The 18,275-nt window shown below is 38.6% G+C and overlaps 1 protein-coding gene across 4 annotated transcripts in view; it reads left to right on the top strand.

Annotated features, from left to right (window-relative positions):
- The window catches only part of mctp1b (multiple C2 domains, transmembrane 1b), a 38,504-nt gene that overhangs the window by 13,054 nt on the left and 7,175 nt on the right, over nt 1–18,275 (top strand). For 2 of the 4 annotated variants that reach the window (XM_085168140.1, XM_085168143.1), the window contains exons 2-14: nt 58–172; nt 266–408; nt 546–625; nt 2,569–2,692; nt 6,191–6,232; nt 11,478–11,516; nt 13,308–13,475; nt 13,569–13,699; nt 14,376–14,562; nt 14,652–14,745; nt 14,858–14,960; nt 17,293–17,395; nt 18,139–18,240. In XM_085168140.1, coding sequence (XP_085024266.1) covers nt 58–172; nt 266–408; nt 546–625; nt 2,569–2,692; nt 6,191–6,232; nt 11,478–11,516; nt 13,308–13,475; nt 13,569–13,699; nt 14,376–14,562; nt 14,652–14,745; nt 14,858–14,960; nt 17,293–17,395; nt 18,139–18,240 — 1,431 coding nt within the window. The remainder of the gene's footprint in view (nt 1–57; nt 173–265; nt 409–545; nt 626–2,568; nt 2,693–6,190; nt 6,233–11,477; nt 11,517–13,307; nt 13,476–13,568; nt 13,700–14,375; nt 14,563–14,651; nt 14,746–14,857; nt 14,961–17,292; nt 17,396–18,138; nt 18,241–18,275) is intronic. The other 2 variants (XM_085168141.1, XM_085168139.1) reach the window with 1 other exon arrangement.

Here is an 18,275-nt window from a genome sequence, read left to right as displayed (position 1 = left end):
GCTTTTGTAGAGAAGCAGTTTATTGCATGTATTTAATGCATTCATTTGTGCTAACAGGGAATGGGTGCTTCATGTCCTTCGGGGTTTTCTTCTGACCAAGCTCGGTCGGGGATGTACAAGCTGGAGATCGAGCTGAAAAGAGGACACAACCTGGCTGTCCGAGACAGAGGAGGTGCAGTGACATCTGTAGTTAATTGCATTTTTCAGCTCTTGCTTTTATGCATGTGTGAAAGCTTTATTTGTCTATTTTTATTCGTCGATGTAGGAACAAGTGATTCATATGTCAAGATCAAGCTTGCTGGCAAAGAGGTTTTTAGGAGCAAAATCATCCATAAAAACCTCAACCCAGTGTGGGATGAGAAGACGACCTTAATCATTGACAGTCTGAATGAACCTCTGTATGTCAAGGTAAAGACTTAGAACTAACACACACACACACACACACACACACACACACACACACACACACACACACACACACACACACACAGTTTTTCCATATAAATTCTTAATGAACATTGGTCAGTGGAGTTTCTCTTCTGCAGGTGTTTGACTATGACTTCGGCCTTCAGGATGACTTCATGGGTTCTGCTTTTCTTTACCTGGAGTCTCTAGAGCAGCAGAGGTATGTCAGATATTAGTGCCAACATTATGTTCTGAAAAACAAGAACAAAATAATAAAGAAATATTTTAATATAGAGATTCTTTGCATGTTTCATGAAATAAAAAAAGACACAGAATAAACACAGATAAAATGTTGTTGTATGTATGTTTTTATTGGTGTGAAAAAATGTTTTCTCCCTTCCTGATTTCCTTTTTTTGTATGTTTTCCACACTTAAATGTTTCAGATCATTAAAGAAATATTAGACAAAGATAGCAGAAGTAAACAAAAAATGCAGTTTCTAAATGGAGGTGCTTAATATTAAGGTGGAAAAAAGTACAAACGTACATGGCCCAGAATGAAAAAGTGATTAACCCCTAAACCTAATAACTGGTTGTGCAGAGTTGTTGTGATTCAGCCACAGGGTTTTCAAGCATGAACCGCCTTTTTAAGGTCATGCCACAGTATCTCAACTGGATTCAGGTCAGTACTTTGATTAGGCCACCCAAAAGTCTTCATTTTGTTTTTCTTAAGCGATTCAGACGTGGACTTGCTGGTGTGTTTTCGATCATTGTCCTTCTGCAGAACCCAAGTGTGCTTCAGCTTGAGGTCACAAACAGATGGCCGGATATATGGGTTCAAACTGTGGTCATAAATATTTTGTACTTGTAAATCAGACTGCGTAGTTGTGAACTGAGTTATATAACCTTGTAAACCAAAATATCTGAAAATTTTTATGTTTGTGCATTCATAAATGAAATTTTTTTTGTGTGTTTGTAAAAAATATTTACAGAAGTTACACATTTTTTCAAGGTCTGGTTACAGATACAAAGCAAAAAACTACTTACTTTGGTTATTTTGGTTTACAAGGTTACAAAACTCAATTCACAACTACGCAGTCTGATTTACAAGTGCAAAACATTTATGACAACAATTTGAGCCCATATGGATATTCTTCTTCAGGATGTTTTGGTAGACAGCAGACTTCGTGGTTCCATTTACCATGTACCATGCAAGTCTTCCAGGTTCTGAGGCAGGAAAGCGGCCCCAGGCCATCACACTACCACCACCATATTTTACTGTTGGTACGATGTTCCTTTTCTGAAATGCTGTTACTTTTTACGATAGACGTAATGGGACACACACCTTCCAAAAAGTTCAACTTTTACCTCGTCAGTCCACAGAGTATTTGTGCAAAGGTCTTGGGGATTTTTTTTAGGCTTTGTCAGGCAGGTCCTATTCGAGCTGAACTTCCCAAAAGATGTGATACATCACAGTTAATTTATGTTATAATAGGAAGGGGCAATGACTTTTTCACAAAGGGGCATGTAGGATTGTTGTTGTTTTTTTTTCCGCTTAATAATAAACACCTTGATTTACAAACTGCATTTTGTGTTTGCTTGTGTTATCTTTGTCTAATATTTAAATTTGTTTGACGATCTAAAACATTTATGTGTCTTTTCCCCCCCTGAATTTATAAACAGGAAATTAGAGGTCATCCAGGTCTTTATGTCTTTACGCCATTCAAACTGTTTAACTAACCGGTGTGTGTTATCTGGCCTTAATGGAAAGGTAAGGTTGGGTGTCATCTGCATAGCAGTGAAAAAGTATGCTATGCCTTCTGATGATGCTGCCCAAGTGAAGCATGTATAATGTAAATAGAATTAGTCCTAGCATGGAACCCTGTGGAACTCCATAATTAACCTTAGTGTGTGTGAAGAGGACTCTCCATTTACATGAACAATTTGGAGTCTATTTGATAGGTATGATTTGTAGTTACATAGACAGGTACCTTTAATACCGAATGAATTAGGTTGCACCTAATTACTGAACGTAATTACTGAACGTAATTAGGTGAATTACTGAACCTAATCATCGTGTAGTGACACTGGCCTTATTAAAAAAAAGCATGCCAGAAAGCAGAGCAGAAAACACACCTGCACATATTCATGACTGTTTGTTCCAGGACGATACCTGTGACTTTAGTGCTGAAGGACCCTCAGTATCCTGATCAGGACCTCGGTACTCTGGAGCTGGCCGTCAACCTGACACCAAAAGACAGTCCCATTGAGGAACGCCGAGACTCAACAGTATGTACGCAGATTATGTCAGCCGATATTTCTCTCACTTGATCTTTTTTTTTTAATCTTATTTTAATTTGACCTGCTTTAGTTAAATAAATGTCAAAAACACCACAACTGATACACTGACATGAGTTATTGCAGTCAGAACTTAGGGGCAGGTTGAAAGGGAATCATTTTTACATTTCAGCTGTGAAATTTGGTTGACACGGTAAAGAGCTTAAACACACACACACACACACACACACAGAAAATGTTCTGTTAGAGGAAGTCTGTTAGTGTGAAAAAGTATTAAATGAAAAGTGTTTTATGTAGAAAAACATTCCACTGTTTCTCTTTCTTTCTTGCACTGGTGGATAAGCTGATTTGTTGAGGTAGAGCAATTTTCTCTTTATATAAAGCTGCATCATGATGTTATATAAAGATCAATCTAACTAATATTCTTCTAATATCTTTGGCTTATGAATGGCCTAAAGTAACATCCTTGTATTTCTTGTTTTTCAGTTATTCAGTTTTCCCATTATGATATCAAATTGTATCACCTGCCTGCAACCCTGATTTTTATTTTACTTGTATTGTTAATTTTGCATTCTTAGTTTATTTTTTAAAGTTAGTTTTAGTAATTTTTTAGTAAACATACCATTCTGTGGCATGTGCAGATGCTCTTCGGCTGTTGCTGCATTTTGCACAGAGGAAAACTTCTTATGCATAAGTCAAAGAAAAGACCAACTTTCAGAGCGTAGCATATGCTGCTTCCTATGCATGGAATTTCCAACTATGCATCCAACTACTTATCCCACCAACAGTAACTGTCTGTTATGTTTTTGATAGACACCAGATTTTACTTGATGGTACCTGCATCCAATACAATTTCAAGGGAGGCTGAAGTGTGGATGGCACCTAAAGATCTATTGTCTCTTTTAAGTCATCACTTCCTCCCACTGTAAAAAAAACATATGATGGAGATGACTTTTTGAAGCTTGGATATAGATTTAGTGATTTATGGACTCTCAATCCATTGTATTCATTTGTAACATAAATATTAGAACTGTCCGATAGATGTACAATGTCTTCTCTATCATTAGTGTTTGCTCTCTCTGCAGTAGAGTATCACTTCCTGTTCCAGCACACACTTAAACTGAGTTTCTGTCTGATTTCTCAGGCTTTTTATTTGATTTAGTGTTTAGGTCAGATAAAGTCATTGTTGTGGGGGATTTTAACATGCATGTAGATGCTAAAAATGACAGCCTCAATACAGCATTTTATCTGTTATTAGACTCAATTGGCTTTTCTCAAAATGGAAAAGAACCCACCCACCACTTTACTCACATTCTAGATTTTGTTTTGACATGTGGCATAAAAGCTGACCATTTAACAGTGTTTCCTGAAAACCCTGTATTGTCTGATCATTTCCTAATAATACTTACACTACCGGTCAGCAGTTTTAGAACATCCCAGTTTTTCCAGTTTTTTATTGAAAATTATGTATTTTAGTGTCTCATTGCATTCTGAAATGAAAGCATAGTACAAATAAGCAATTGGATACTGTAGCTCCAGTGAAAAAGAGAGCCTCAAATCAGAAGTATTTGACTCCCTGGCATAACTCTCAAACACACACGTTAAAGCAGATAACTCGTAAGCTGGAGAGGAAATGGCATATCACAAATTTAGAAGATTATCATTTAGCCTGGAGTAATAGTTTGCTGCTTTCTAAAAGATCACCTCCTGTAGCTAGAACATCTTACTATTCATCACTGATTGAAGAAAATAAGAACAACCCCAGGTTTCTCTTCAGCACTGTAGCCAGGCTGACAAAAAGTCAGAACTCTGTTGAGCCAACCATCCCTTTAACGTTAACTAGTAATGACTACATGAACTTCTTCACAAAATTCATGAAGTTCACAACACAAATACATTTTTAACCATTTGAGAAAAAATCACTCATAATCACCTCACAGATGTAACATTATCTAGAGCTACTTTAAGTACCACTGATATTTATTTAGTCTTTTTCTCCAATTGGACTTTCTCATTTAACTTCAATAATTACTTCCTCCAAACCATCAACGTGTCTTTTAGACCCCATTCCTACAAAACTGCTCAAAGAAGTCCTGCCATTAATTAATGCTTCAATCTTAAATATCATCAACTTATCTCTAATAATCGGCTATGTACCACAGGCCTTTAAGCTGACAGTTGTTAAACCTTTACTTTAAAAGCCATCTCTAGACCCAGCAGTCTTAGCTAATTATAGGCCAGCCTTCATCTCCAACCTTCCTTTCATTTCAAAAAGTCTTGAAAGAGTAGTTGTAAAACAGTTATCAGATCATCTGCAGAGGAATGGCTTATTTGAAGAGTATCAGTCAGTTTCAGAGCTCATCACAGCACAGAAACTGCTTTAATGAAGGTTATAAATGATCTTCTTATGGCCTCTTACAGTGGACTCATCTCTGTGCTTGTACTGCTTGACCTCAGTGTTCTATACAGTTGGCCATAGTATTTTATTAGCGAATGGCGCATGCTGTAGGTATTACAGGTACTGTGCTGCAGTGGTTTGTATCATATCTGTCTAATAGACTCCAATTTGTTCATCTCCTTGGTGAGTCCACTTCACACACTAAGGTTATGGAGTTCCACAGGGTTCCATGCTAGGACCAGTTCTGTTTACATTTTACATGCTTCCCTTAGGCAGTATAATCAGAAGGCATAGCATACATTTTCATTGCTATGCAAACACCCAACTTTATCTATCTATGAAGCCAGATAACGCACACCAATTTGAAACTGCAGGAATGTCTTAAAGACATAAAGACCTGGAAGCAGGATTGAAGCAGAAAATTAGAGGTCTAATTTCCTGCTTATATTCAGATAAAACTGAGGTTATTGTACTCGGCTCTGAAAATCTTAGAAATATGGTATCTAACCAGATTCTTACTCTGGTTGGCATCACCGTGACCTCCAGTAACGCTGTGAGGAACCTTGAAGTTATTATTGACCAGAATATGTCCTTCAATGCACATATTAAACAAATATGTAGAACTGCTTTCTTCCATTTGCACAATCTCTAAAATTAGAAATATGCTGTCTCAGAGTAACGCTTTCTTCTCTCACCCCAACCGGTCGCAGCAGATGGCCACCCCTCCCTGAGCCTGGTTCTGCCGGAGGTTTCTTCCTGTTAAAAGGGAGTTCTTCCTTCCCACTGTTGCCAAAGTGCTTGCTAATAGGAGGTCATATGAGTGTTGGGTTTTTCTCTGTATGTTATTGTAGGGTCTACCTTACAATATAAGCACCTTTAGGCGACTGTTATTGTGATTTTGCATTGTATAAATAAAATTGAATTGAAAAATTGGCATACAGTAGCTTACTAATAATTATGTTATTATTAATAAACCCAAAACATTTAGTTACTTTCCAGGTTTGCACAAGTATAGGAAAAAATCTAATTTGAAGTAGATTTTAGTTTTGTTGTCCTTCAGTAAAGATGGGTCTCTATGTTTCCTGCTGCAGATGATGGTTAAGAAGTATGGACTAAAACATTATGTGCATAAAGTAAGTGTAGTGGTGATCAGGCTCTTAGTGCTTTTCCATAGTTTCACCTTGATTGACCCTTTCCTAGGTCACCTCTAGTTGAGTAGCTGCTTTGAGTCATGATAGAGAGGACAATGCAGTAGAGTCATCTGTCAGACTTGTATAGACTAGTAATAACTTTTGCGCAGTCAGTTTGTCTTTGTAGCCTTTGCTGTTTACTTTCAGGTTTCTCAAAGCATTTCCTCAATTTTTTTTATCTTCATCTTTTGGCTTCATGTTTTCTCAGCACCCCTTATGAATAAAATAAAATCAGCATGAATTATAAACACTGTTACTATATTTTCCTGCACCACTGATCAAAAGGCTAAGATGAAATTCGTCCTGGTTCTTTACATAAACGTTATTTTGAAGCAAACTTTTAATCTCAAATTGCAAACGGGTAGCATCTTTTCTGATATATCTGCTGGCTGTTAAATTCCAACATTTTTAACACCAGAAACATATGGTTGCTTCACTTGGGATTATAGGGAACAAATATCTTAGTTCCTAATCCAACTTTATGGATGAGTCTTTGCAGGCTGATTGGCTCTCGCAATAATCAGAAAACTGACTATAGAGCCTCATCAAAGTAGGCTTGATTTTCTGACATACAAATACTGTCACAGTTGTTGTTTCGATGAGACACCAAAAACTCCACTGAAAGATAAAAACTCTCCAAATGAAATGAAATGAATGAATGAAACACCACCGAAACACAATTTTTTGTGTTTTTTATAGTCATATGGAGTTCTGTTATTTATTTCCACATAATCACTCAATATTTACAGTGCTCTGATTTTAGAGCCTACTAATCCCCGAGGGCGATAATGATCTCCTTAGCTACATGCTGCTCCACTACTTTTTTTGGACTGCAGACACTTTCTACATACAGTCAGGAAAAAAATGATTAGAACCTTAAATAGCCATACCTTAGAATGGTAGGTTTATTTGAACAGTGAGAGACAAAACAATATATATTAAAAAAAAATCCAGAAAAATGCATTTCAAAAAAGTTATAAATTAATTAGCATTTTCATGAAGGAAATAAGTATTTGATCCCTTTGCAAATTTCTGCTTTAATGCTTTAGTACTTGGTGGCAAAACCTTTGATGGCAATCACAGATGTCAGACATATCTTGTAGTCGGTCAAGTTTTGCACACATTTTGTCTCACTCCTCTTTGCAGATCCTCTCCAAGTCATTGATGTTTCATGGCTGATGTTTGGCAACTCAAACCTTCAGCTCTCTCCACAGATTTTCTATGGGATTAAGGTCTGGAGACTGACTAGGCCACTCCAAGACCTTAATATGCTTCTTCTTGAGCCAATTCATGTTGGCTTGCCCATGTGTTTTGGATCATTGTCATGCTGGAATACCCACCCATGACACATTTTTAATACCCTGGCTAAGAGAAGAAGGTTGTCACCCAACATGTGACGGAACATGGGCCCATCCATACTCCCTTTGATGCAGTGCACTTGTCCTCTCCCCTTGGCAGAAAAACTCCCGAAGCATGATGTTTTCAACTTCATGTTTGACGGTGAGGACGGTGTTCTTGGAGTCATAGGCAGCAATTCATCCTCCTTCAAACACGGCAAGTTGAGCTGATGCTAAATAGCTAAATTTTGGTCTCATCTGACCACAACACTTTCAACCAGTCCTCCTCTGACTCATTGAGATGTTCAGTAGCATCTTCAAATGGTGCGCTTGCGGGCTGTGCAGGATTTCAGTCCTTCACAGCATAGTGTGTTACCAACTGTTGGTAACTATGATCCCAGCTGCCTTGAGATCATTGGCAAGTTCCTCCTGAGTAGTTCTGGGCTGGTTCCACACCGTTCTCATTATCATTGAAACTCCAGACCGAGTGAGATTGGCAGTTATTTTATGATTCTTCCATTTGTGAATAATCGCACCAATTGTTTTCACCACGGGCGATCGTGGCTCAAGAGTTGGGAGTTCGCCTTGTAATCGGAAGGTTGCCAGTTCGAGCCCCGGCTCGGACAGTCTCGGTCGTTGTGTCCTTGGGCAAGACACTTCACCTACCGCCTACTGGTGTTGGCCAGAAGGGCCGATGGCGCGATATGGCAGCCTCGCTTCTGTCAGTCTGCCCCAGGGCAGCTGTGGCTACAACTGTAGCTGCCTCCACCAGTGTGTGAATGTGAGAGTGAATGGGTGGATGACTGGACGTGTAAAGCGCTTTGGGGTCCCTAGGCGGGACTAGTAAAAGCGCTGTACAAGTACAGGCCATTTACCATTTACATTTACCATTCTCACCCAGCTGCTTGGCGATGGTCTTGTAGCCCATTCCAGCCTTGTGTAGGTCCACTATCTTGTCCCTAACATCCTTGGAAAGCTCTTTGGTCTTGGCCATGGTGCAGAGTTTGGAATCTGGATAGATTGATTGCTTCTATGGACAGCTGTCTTTTATACAGGTAACAAGTTGAGTCTCCCAATATCACAATATCAGCTTATTACCTCTATAAAATACACCTGGGAGCCAGAAATCTTGCTGATTGATAGGGAGGCCTTAAATACTTATTTCCTTCATGAAAATGCAAATTAATTTATAACTTTTTGGAAATGCATTTTTCTGGATTGTTTTGTTATTGTTCTGTCTCTCACTGTTCAAATAAACCTACCATTGAAATTATAGACTGACCTTTCATTGTTAGTGGGCAAACATATTAGATTAAAATTAATACTAATAATTATTAAGAAAATCTATTTTATTAATAAAATTAATAAAATAAAATAAAAGCACAGTGTAAACTCTGAGGCAGCTTTCTTCAGAAAGGAGCCTTCAGAAATCCTTAGTTTTCCAGGCTTCTTGAAGGACATTTAAGGCGTTTCTTTTTTATATATTTCTGCCTTTTCTTTTGTTTTCTATATGGATCATTCCATACTACTTCAATACTGCTTAGGTTCAGACTCTGGGGAGACCAGTGCATGAGTAATAGTGTACCACTGTGTGTCTTTTTTTCCCCATCCAGCTAACTCTCACTGTGTTGGCAGTGTGTTTTAGTTAATTACTGTGCTGAAAAAAAAAATGTTGCTGATCAGATGCTTTCCAGGTAGTATTGTGTCTGATGGATCAAAATTCATCAATATTTACAAGATCCCCAAAATCTGGGTGAAATTCAACCCCAAACCCCAACATCTGGCATTTCCATAGATTCAATTAAAGAACAAAGAAGAAAGTTTGTGAAAACGTAGCTAAAATCAGTGAAAAACTTTGAAAGACCTCTGGAAAGCTGTAGAACAGAGATCATTGCAAACAAAATGTAACAAATTAAGGGGAGGTATTTTTGCACAGTTCGGTTGCTAGAGTTACATATCAACATCCCCATCTAGGCCTGTCTTTCCGCTCAGCAGCCAGCTCAGTTTGTCACAATCTGAGGAGACAGACCGTGCGGTGGTGTGTGTGGTGGACCCAGGTGCGAACACAAGAGAGTAGACCGGAGTAAACTTAAACTGAAAGCAAGCCTTTATTGTGGCTGATGACAGGTCTCACACAAAGCAGAAACACCGTGACTAAACTGAACTGAACTAAACTGGGAAACAGATACTGATAAACTAAGAAGACTCAGAGGACCATGATGATGACTGTAAAGACTGGCCGTGAGGACATGGAGGATGGGAACACAGACGACGCGACACAGACTGCATGAAACACAGAGACTAAATACACATGAGGGATGATCAGGGGAAGTGGCCACACATGGGAGCAGAGCTGACACACATGAACCTAAAGACAGGACAGGAGAAGTGAAACTAAATACACTGACATTGAATACAGACTTTCAAAGGAAAACAGGAAACATGGAGATCAGACATGACATGAACTAAACACAACCATGCAGACATGACGCATGACAGGTAGATGCACAAACCAGGGAGACTGAGTACAGGGAGATGACATAAACAACTAAGAAACAAAGGGCTAAACAGCACCCTAGAAATTAACTAGATGAACTAAGCTAAAGCATAAATGAAAACAAAAGATACATAAAACTCCTCAACACTGGGTCACACGACCTAGGACCATGACACAGTTTTTATTAATGAAAATTCACTTAAATGTTTCAAAAATGTGGTGACATTGCCCCACAATGTTTCACAATGAATGGATTCCAAATTATGTAAAAAGCAAAAGTTTAACCTTGTGAAACTTGTCCACAGCACTAGTTGACTCTTGCTGCAATTGGGTCAGCCGTGTGAGATGCGAGTGCCCATTTTTGTATTACATTAGGTGGAGCTGTCTTGACATTCATCTTTATATATTACTTGTGTTTCAGAAAAGCAGTGTATAATATGATTATAACACGATAATAACATATTGTTTTCTCTTTCTGTACTGACTTCCTAACATTGCTATACTGTCCAACTCTGGATAAAACAAAACCTTGCCCTATAATACTTGATATGAAATGAATCAAGTTGCTCAACTTGACAGGGCTAACCTTTAACATACAAAGAAGTGTAGTAGGATGGCTTTGGAGAGAACTCTTTAAACAGCTGCATACAGCAGACATAGACTGCACTGTATTGAATAAACTCAGTAATTCTATTTATTTTGGTCTGCTTAGCTGTGATTATAGTTTCTGCTCAGTTAATTGGAGCTGCATGAAGAGATGGTTTCCAACTGCATCCTCAGCTCTGAGATATTAAAAACAGCACATCTTGTTCATGTTTAATTCAACACATAAATTCATAATAGGCCAAGTCTGAATTTCTTCTCCAGCTGCAGCCAGAGATACAGATACAGAGAAACAGCAGTAAAAAGAGAGTTGGAGGGAGACGGAGAGAAAGGAAGACAACAAACAACAACAGACAGAAAACCATGACACTCAAATCATAGCTTGGACAGATCAAAGTCTCATTGGCTCTAATTGGCACACCGCTGAGGCTGAGATAATGAATGCTCAGTTCTGGTGAAGATCATTTTTCTTTCGTAGACTCTTTTTTGGTGCCTTATTTATAAAGCTTAATTGAAGCAGGACACCTCCCCTTAGTTTTATTTCCTGTTTAGTTAACAGAACCCCATCCTACAGCTTCCCCTAGTGGCTTAAACACAACGGTACCCTATTTAAATGAAAGAGGTTTTGGCTGTTTTCATATTATTTAATTAAAATGCAGACACACGTTGCAGCCCTTTAGTTACAGCTATCCATTCAACTTTTCCACCCTGCATAAGTCAGTAGAAATAATCCATTTTTATGTATATTCAGACTATGCTGCTCAGGAGGTCCTGGAAACGATCCACTAAGGTAAATAATCACCATGCCCATCATCATCATCATCATCATCATCATCATCTGTGCATGCAGTAACAGCTTTCCTTAAACTGTCCTTACAGCTTTATGCTTATCACTCTGCTCTTCACCTTATTGTGTCTTTACCTTGACAGCCTTGGGACCATCTTGTGTCAGAGATTTTTTTTCCCTACTGAGTTCATATTTTTATCACGAGAGATATTTTGCTCTTGCTGCTGTCATTTCCACCCACTATCTGCCACCAGGGCTCTGTTCTTCATCCATGTTAACATGGTGTTATCAGGCCAAGCTAATTTTCTTCCTTACTTCTTCAAATAAAAGTTGGATGATTTCTTAATGTTTAATCTTTTATTGTCAAAATGTCAATAAAAGACCTGACCCGAGTGCGCGACTGAGATAGTATTTCTCTGCTTAGACTTCCACTGTTGTAAAAAACACGAGTGAGACTTTAACTTAATGCCACAGTCCTGCTGCTCCAAGTAATAATAATAATAATATGACTTAACATTCATTAATCTACTGTTGAAACATGTCCCCAATAAATGCTCTGTCTCCTGTTTGAATAAACTTTACTAATCAACACACGATGAGATGCCCATAAAAGGAGCAAACAAAGAAAAGTTGAAGAATGTGAAGAGACTTGTGAGCAGGAAGAGTGGAAAGGCAGTTTGTACAGATGGCATACTGGCGTAGGTAATGTCTAGACATTGTACAGTAACTGCCTCCTATGAGGTTTATGAGAGGAATCGAATAACTTTCAGTTCAAATGATCGTATTATTTTACATTATTTAGCCATATTTCTATATTATATATAGAAATAAGGAGGACAATATTATTTTCCCAAGATCAAGGAAATGCAAACCCCTTTGGCACCCAACACGCCTAGAGTCCTCTTAGCCTTGTGGCTAAACCTGACCATTAGAGCAGTTTAGTATAGTCTTTTCTCCTACTCTCACTTTGGCAATTTTACTGTGAACAGTCCCATTACCAGGGCACCTGTGGCTCAGCTGGTAGAGTTTGTCATCTACCATTTAAAAGGTTGGTGGATTTTGTGTGAAAGCAATACAAAGTGCTTATGTAGATAAAAGGCCTGTATGAATGTGTGTTCTTGATTGGTTAAATGGGATTTGTAATAGAAAGTGCTTTAACTGCTCATATTCAGTAGAAAGGTGTTACTAGAAGTACCAGTCCATTTACCAAGTACAAGTATGGTTTACCTGATATGAGCATGTCCAGCAGTTTGTCCTCCTGACATAAACAAAAGGATCTGCTCAGAGAAAACATTTCTGCATTTCTCTATTGGGTTTGAACTCAGCTGAGTAAACTTGTGTAGTATGTAAAGACATAAAAAGCACATGTGCTGAACACAAATTTTATTTTGCTACTGCAGCACTAAAATATTCTAATTGTGCAATAAAATGTTCATAAAGTGAATTAAAAAAAGAGCCAGTTTTCAGGAAATTCACCTTTATGTATGGCCTGATAACATACAAAAATCTTAAATAAATATCTATTTTTCTCCAATCCCAAGGCTGTTGGACTTTATCGACTTATCTACTTTACCTCTATTCTGGCAGTTTTTTTTACTTTTTGTATTTACCTCAGAGCAACATGATTCGAGGTTTGATTGATCATCATCTTTTAGAGCAGGAAGAACAGAGCCCTGCATTGTGTCCTTGTTGTTACTATGTGGCAAATAAAGTTAGTGTGTGTGTGTGTGTGTGTGTGTGTGTGTGTGTGTGTGTGTGTGTGTGTGTGTGTGTGTGTGTGTGTGTGTGGCCCAGCAACAGCAGTCTATACGTCTGTCAGAGCTGCATCGAAAAGCCCAGCTCTGGCGAGGGATAGTCAGCATCGCCCTAATCGAGGGTCGAAACCTCATGCCCATGGATCCCAACGGTCTGAGTGACCCATATGTCAAGTTCAGACTCGGGCCCCAGAAATACAAGAGCAAGGTACAGCATGTGCAATTAAGGTCATACTTTCATGTTTGAAGCCCAGCTCCTTCAAATGAGGAGATGTGTCAGTATTTGTGTGTGTGTGTCTAGACAGTGCCAAAGACCCTGAGCCCACAGTGGAGGGAGCAGTTTGACCTGCATCTGTATGAAGAGACAGGTGGGGTGCTAGAGATCACGGTGTGGGACAAAGACACTGGAAGAAGGGACGATTTCATTGGGCGGTTAGTCTCTACTTATGTTTGGATGATTTCTGTGTGAATTCAACTTTATTTATATAGCACCAAATACAACAATAGTCATTATTATGTTGCTTTATCAAAGTAAATATCCTATATTATTGCAGACAGAAACCTAACAAGCCAACAGTCCCCTAGGAGGAAACAGATGGCAAAAGTGACGGAGAAAAAACTGTCTTTTAATAGGTGTTAGTGAGGTGTCATTAGTTAGGTGGTGTTTAATGTTCTGTCTGTGTTCTCATTCTTGGACACAAACTTCAGAAATGTGTGCTATTATTTTATTGGGAGAAAGGATTTTGATTTCTAATTCATGTTGAACATTTGACATTTCACAAATGGTAATGTATAAGTGTAATGTCATTTCTCTCAGTTTGAAAGTGGATTTTATTTTACCCATGTGTCAGTGCTTAACACATGGATCCTGGAATGCCTAGAACTAATAGATAGATAGATAGATAGATAGATAGATAGATAGATAGATAGATAGATAGATAGATAGATAGATAGATAGATAGATAGATAGATAGATAGATAGATAGATAGATAGATAGATAGATAGATAGATAGATAGATAGATAGCAACAGTTTTTGGTTCAAACTTCATTTTTACTTAAATGTTCAGCTCATTAGCTCGGTGTGTTTTGTTTTGAATGTGGTTCAGCTGCCAGTTGGACCTCTCCACTCTTGCTAAGGAGCAGACGCATCACCTGGAGCTGCCACTAGAGGAGTCTCAAGGCTTTGTTGTGCTGCTGGTCACATTAACCGCTTCGGCTGCTGTCTCTATCGCCGACCTCTCTGTGACCCCGCTGGATGACCCACAGGAGCGTAGAGAGATACTCCAACGATATGTAAACAGCACCCTGAGGGCAACTCAGATGAAATAACTACACCATCTTAACACACATATTACACTGTTGTGCTCAATTTTCTTGTGCAGGGTGTGATGAAGTCATTCTATAACTTAAAAGATGTGGGCATAATACAGGTGAAGGTGATGAGAGCAGAAGGTCTCATGGCTGCAGATGTAACCGGTAAATGAAAAAATGACTCTGATTTCTTGCCTTTGCTTGCTCATAATACTTTGCATTATTCTTCATTCTTACTGTGATTCATCCATTATCATTATCTTGATTGGTCGCTCAGGTAAAAGTGACCCTTTCTGTGTGCTGGAGCTGAACAATGACAGGCTGCAGACACACACCGTTTACAAGAACCTCAATCCAGAGTGGAACAAAGTCTTCACCTTGTGAGTTGACATTTATCAGTGAAAACCAGCAAAAAAGCAAACCATTTCCTTTGTTTCGACTCCTTGTATTAAAAATATATATGCATGAAAATTGCCACTTTGCCGTATTTTATTGGTTATGGTTTTCTAGTAACTGTTCTGGGGTTGTGTGTTGCTACTCAATTAGGTAGTAGAAGAACCTGGACCTTTAGCTGTTACTGAAGCCTTAGTGACTTCACGGCAATTTTGTGACTTCATGAATCTTTGCTCAGTGCAGATAAGCTGTTAACAAATCATCAAAAACAAAGCTCATTAAAAAGCAGGTGACACAGATGATGATTACTGAGTTGGATGCTTTTTGTGATACATATATATCCTTCTTGGCTGTCAGAGGAAAAAGTTTATGGATGAGTAGAATGAGGAGGGGTGGGTTTAAAAAATTGATTTCCCGACTCAAATTGGTTTTAATTTGAAGAATGTGATTTTTAAATATGAATGTAATTTTGCTTATAAAGCCAGAATCTCAGGTTAAAGCTCATGAAATCATTTCAACAACCTCCAAACAGCTAAAACAGCAAATGATTAAAGAGCCAGTAAGCAGATTCAGCACAAAGATGGAAACACAAAGTGTGAATCCCCATGTTAATATGGTGGCACATACACATTTGGGGTGGCTGTAGCTCAGGAGGTAGAGCAGGTCACCTACTGATCGGAAGGTTGGAGGTTCGATCCCAGGCTCCTCCAGTCTGCATGCCAAGTATCCTTGGGCAAGATACTAACCCCAAGTTGCTCTCCGATGCGTCCATCGGAGTATGAATGTGTGTGAATGTAGTTAGAAAAAGCACTAAGTATAGATAAAGTGCTTGTGAGAATGGGTGTGACTGGGTGAATGTGGCATGTTGTATAGAGCGCTTTGAGTACTCCGGGAGAGTAGAAAAGCGCTATATAAGAATCAGTCCATTTACCATTTACATAGCGTGCTGAAAGAGGCATCTCACAGATTCTGATGCTGCAGGTTTCGTCACTCCCGCCTAATTCACTGAACCAGCAGCAAAAGAAGGTCAAAACTATGCTTCACAAAATAACATTGACAAAAACATTGTCGTGAATTTACCAGTTTACCATAAAAAAATCTCTATTTTCTGCATTATTCGCTTGTTTATTACGCACCAGTTTCCCGTTGTGTTCAGTGCTGTTGGCCCCTAATTTCTGCTGTTTAATACCAAAGAAATTTAAACTTTTACAAATCATGCCAAACTACAAAATGCTCTGCTGTGTCTCTAATAAAACCTCTGTAACTTTGCTCTGTTTCACTTCAGCAGCATCAGGTAATGTTCATATATTGATTCATGGTTTTCCTCTGTTTTTGATCTACTGCGGAATATTTTTAACGGGGTTATCTATAACAAGCCAGGCCAGGAAAATCTCCTTTATGTTTTTGTGTTTTATCCTCAGTTACTTCGACACAAAGGCATCTACTGTGATGCTTACACCTCTCTGGAAGTCTCATAAGTGTCAGCTTTGTTTTTATACATAGATATAAAATATGGATATGTGCTGATAAATAATCAAATTATAATATTTTTGACTGTCTGAGTCACAACTGAATCTAACTGAATTGAATCGCATTGGCCATCAGTTATAGAAATCAGAGCCGATACCCAGTCCTAAGCATGAGTATCTCTGTATGAGCTTCTCCACGAGCGATGTATGAAGTAGAGCCAAACCGACTGGTGATTTCTGAGGTGGATGCCAATAGAAGTGGAACTAGCGCTGCTTTTGAAAGTCTCCTGTAGCCAATCAGAAACACAACAAAATTTGATTTTCAGTCAGACACATCAAACAACAAGATGTCGTCCATTTCCTCTGGCCTTGTTGTCTTTCATTCTGACAGAGCTCTTAGATAACTTTTTGTTTTAGCATACTCACAGTTGACATCAGGATCAAAGCTGTGGTACACAGCACTATATAAAGGGTAAAGGGTGGGTTTATTAATTTCAAGAAAAGTTATAGTGTTCATAGATAGTTTTTCTTAAGCTGCAGGGGATGCCACTTCCCAAATATTGAATAAATTTCCACATATGAACCGTTCCCTCTTTCTCTTCCCCATCTACATGCCAAATATCCTTGGGCAAGATACTAACCCCAAGATGCTCTCTGATGCATCCGTCTCTATATGAATGTGTGTGAATGTTAGATAGAAAGCACTTACATAGTACGAGCATAGAAAAAAGTGCGTGTATGAATGGAGGAATGAGCCAAGTTGTATAAAGGGCTTTGAGTGCTCAGTTAGAGTAGAAAAGCACTATATAAGAACCCGTCCATTTACCATACTTTTCCCTTTTTTCCTCAGTAATGTCAAAGACATTCACTCTGTGTTGGAGGTGACAGTGTTTGATGAAGACAGAGACAGGAGTGCAGACTTCCTGGGAAAAGTGGCAATTCCATTATTGAATGTGAGTGTAATAAAAGTATATGAAAGAAACACGATGTGTATGTGTGTGAAGTGCTAACATGTTTGGTTGTTGAGTTGCATCCAGCTGTATGGGTGTAATGAACAGACACTAGGCAAATTGTGCAAACTATCAGACAAAGAAAATATTGGAATTTCTCCAAATCTATAGCACACAGTTCTTAGAGTGGCAGCACCACACAGCAAGCCATATTATGTGTTTGATCATTTCATTAAAGGGGTTAAGAAGCCATCAACACAGAAACTCTGAGACTTAGAGAACAGCAATAAGCTACAGCTGGCTGAGTTGGCACAAGTACCAACGTTACGATGCTCCTATCTTTAAGAAATAAAACAAACCCAGACAGGCTTTGAAAAAAAATAGAGTTCCTTCTTGTAGTAGCTATTTTGTGGATGTTTAGTATATTAAACTTATTCAGAAACTCAATTGATCAAAATGTCATGTGTGTAGCTGGACTGTTATTATTGCTTGTAGTACCTTGAATGGCAGCATGAAAACTGAAAGCTTACAAGGTGCTTAAAAAAACAGAGAATTAGATTGGTCTTACATGCATCCACTGAGCATGTAAAAGTCTTTTTGAATCACAGAGAACAGTCACAACAAAAGTCGCTTTAAGGCGCTTTGTATTGTAAGGTAAAGCGACTACATTAATACAGACAAACCCCCACAATTGATAACCAGTTAAAGTAACTAAAGCCAAACCCAATTATGTTTTTGTGTTTTAGGTTCGTAATGGCGAGCAGAAGGGATACCTGTTGAAAAATAAGGAGCTGACAGCACCGACCAAAGGGTGCATCTACCTAGAGATTGATGTCATCTACAACGCTGTGAGAGTCACACTGTGCTGTGAATGCTCATTTTA

Source organism: Neolamprologus multifasciatus, chromosome 7 (genome assembly GCF_963576455.1).
Source record: "Neolamprologus multifasciatus chromosome 7, fNeoMul1.2, whole genome shotgun sequence".
NCBI lineage: Eukaryota > Metazoa > Chordata > Actinopteri > Cichliformes > Cichlidae > Neolamprologus > Neolamprologus multifasciatus.
The sequence above is the reverse complement of the archived record's forward strand: the minus strand, read 5'-3'. Positions and strand labels throughout refer to the sequence as shown.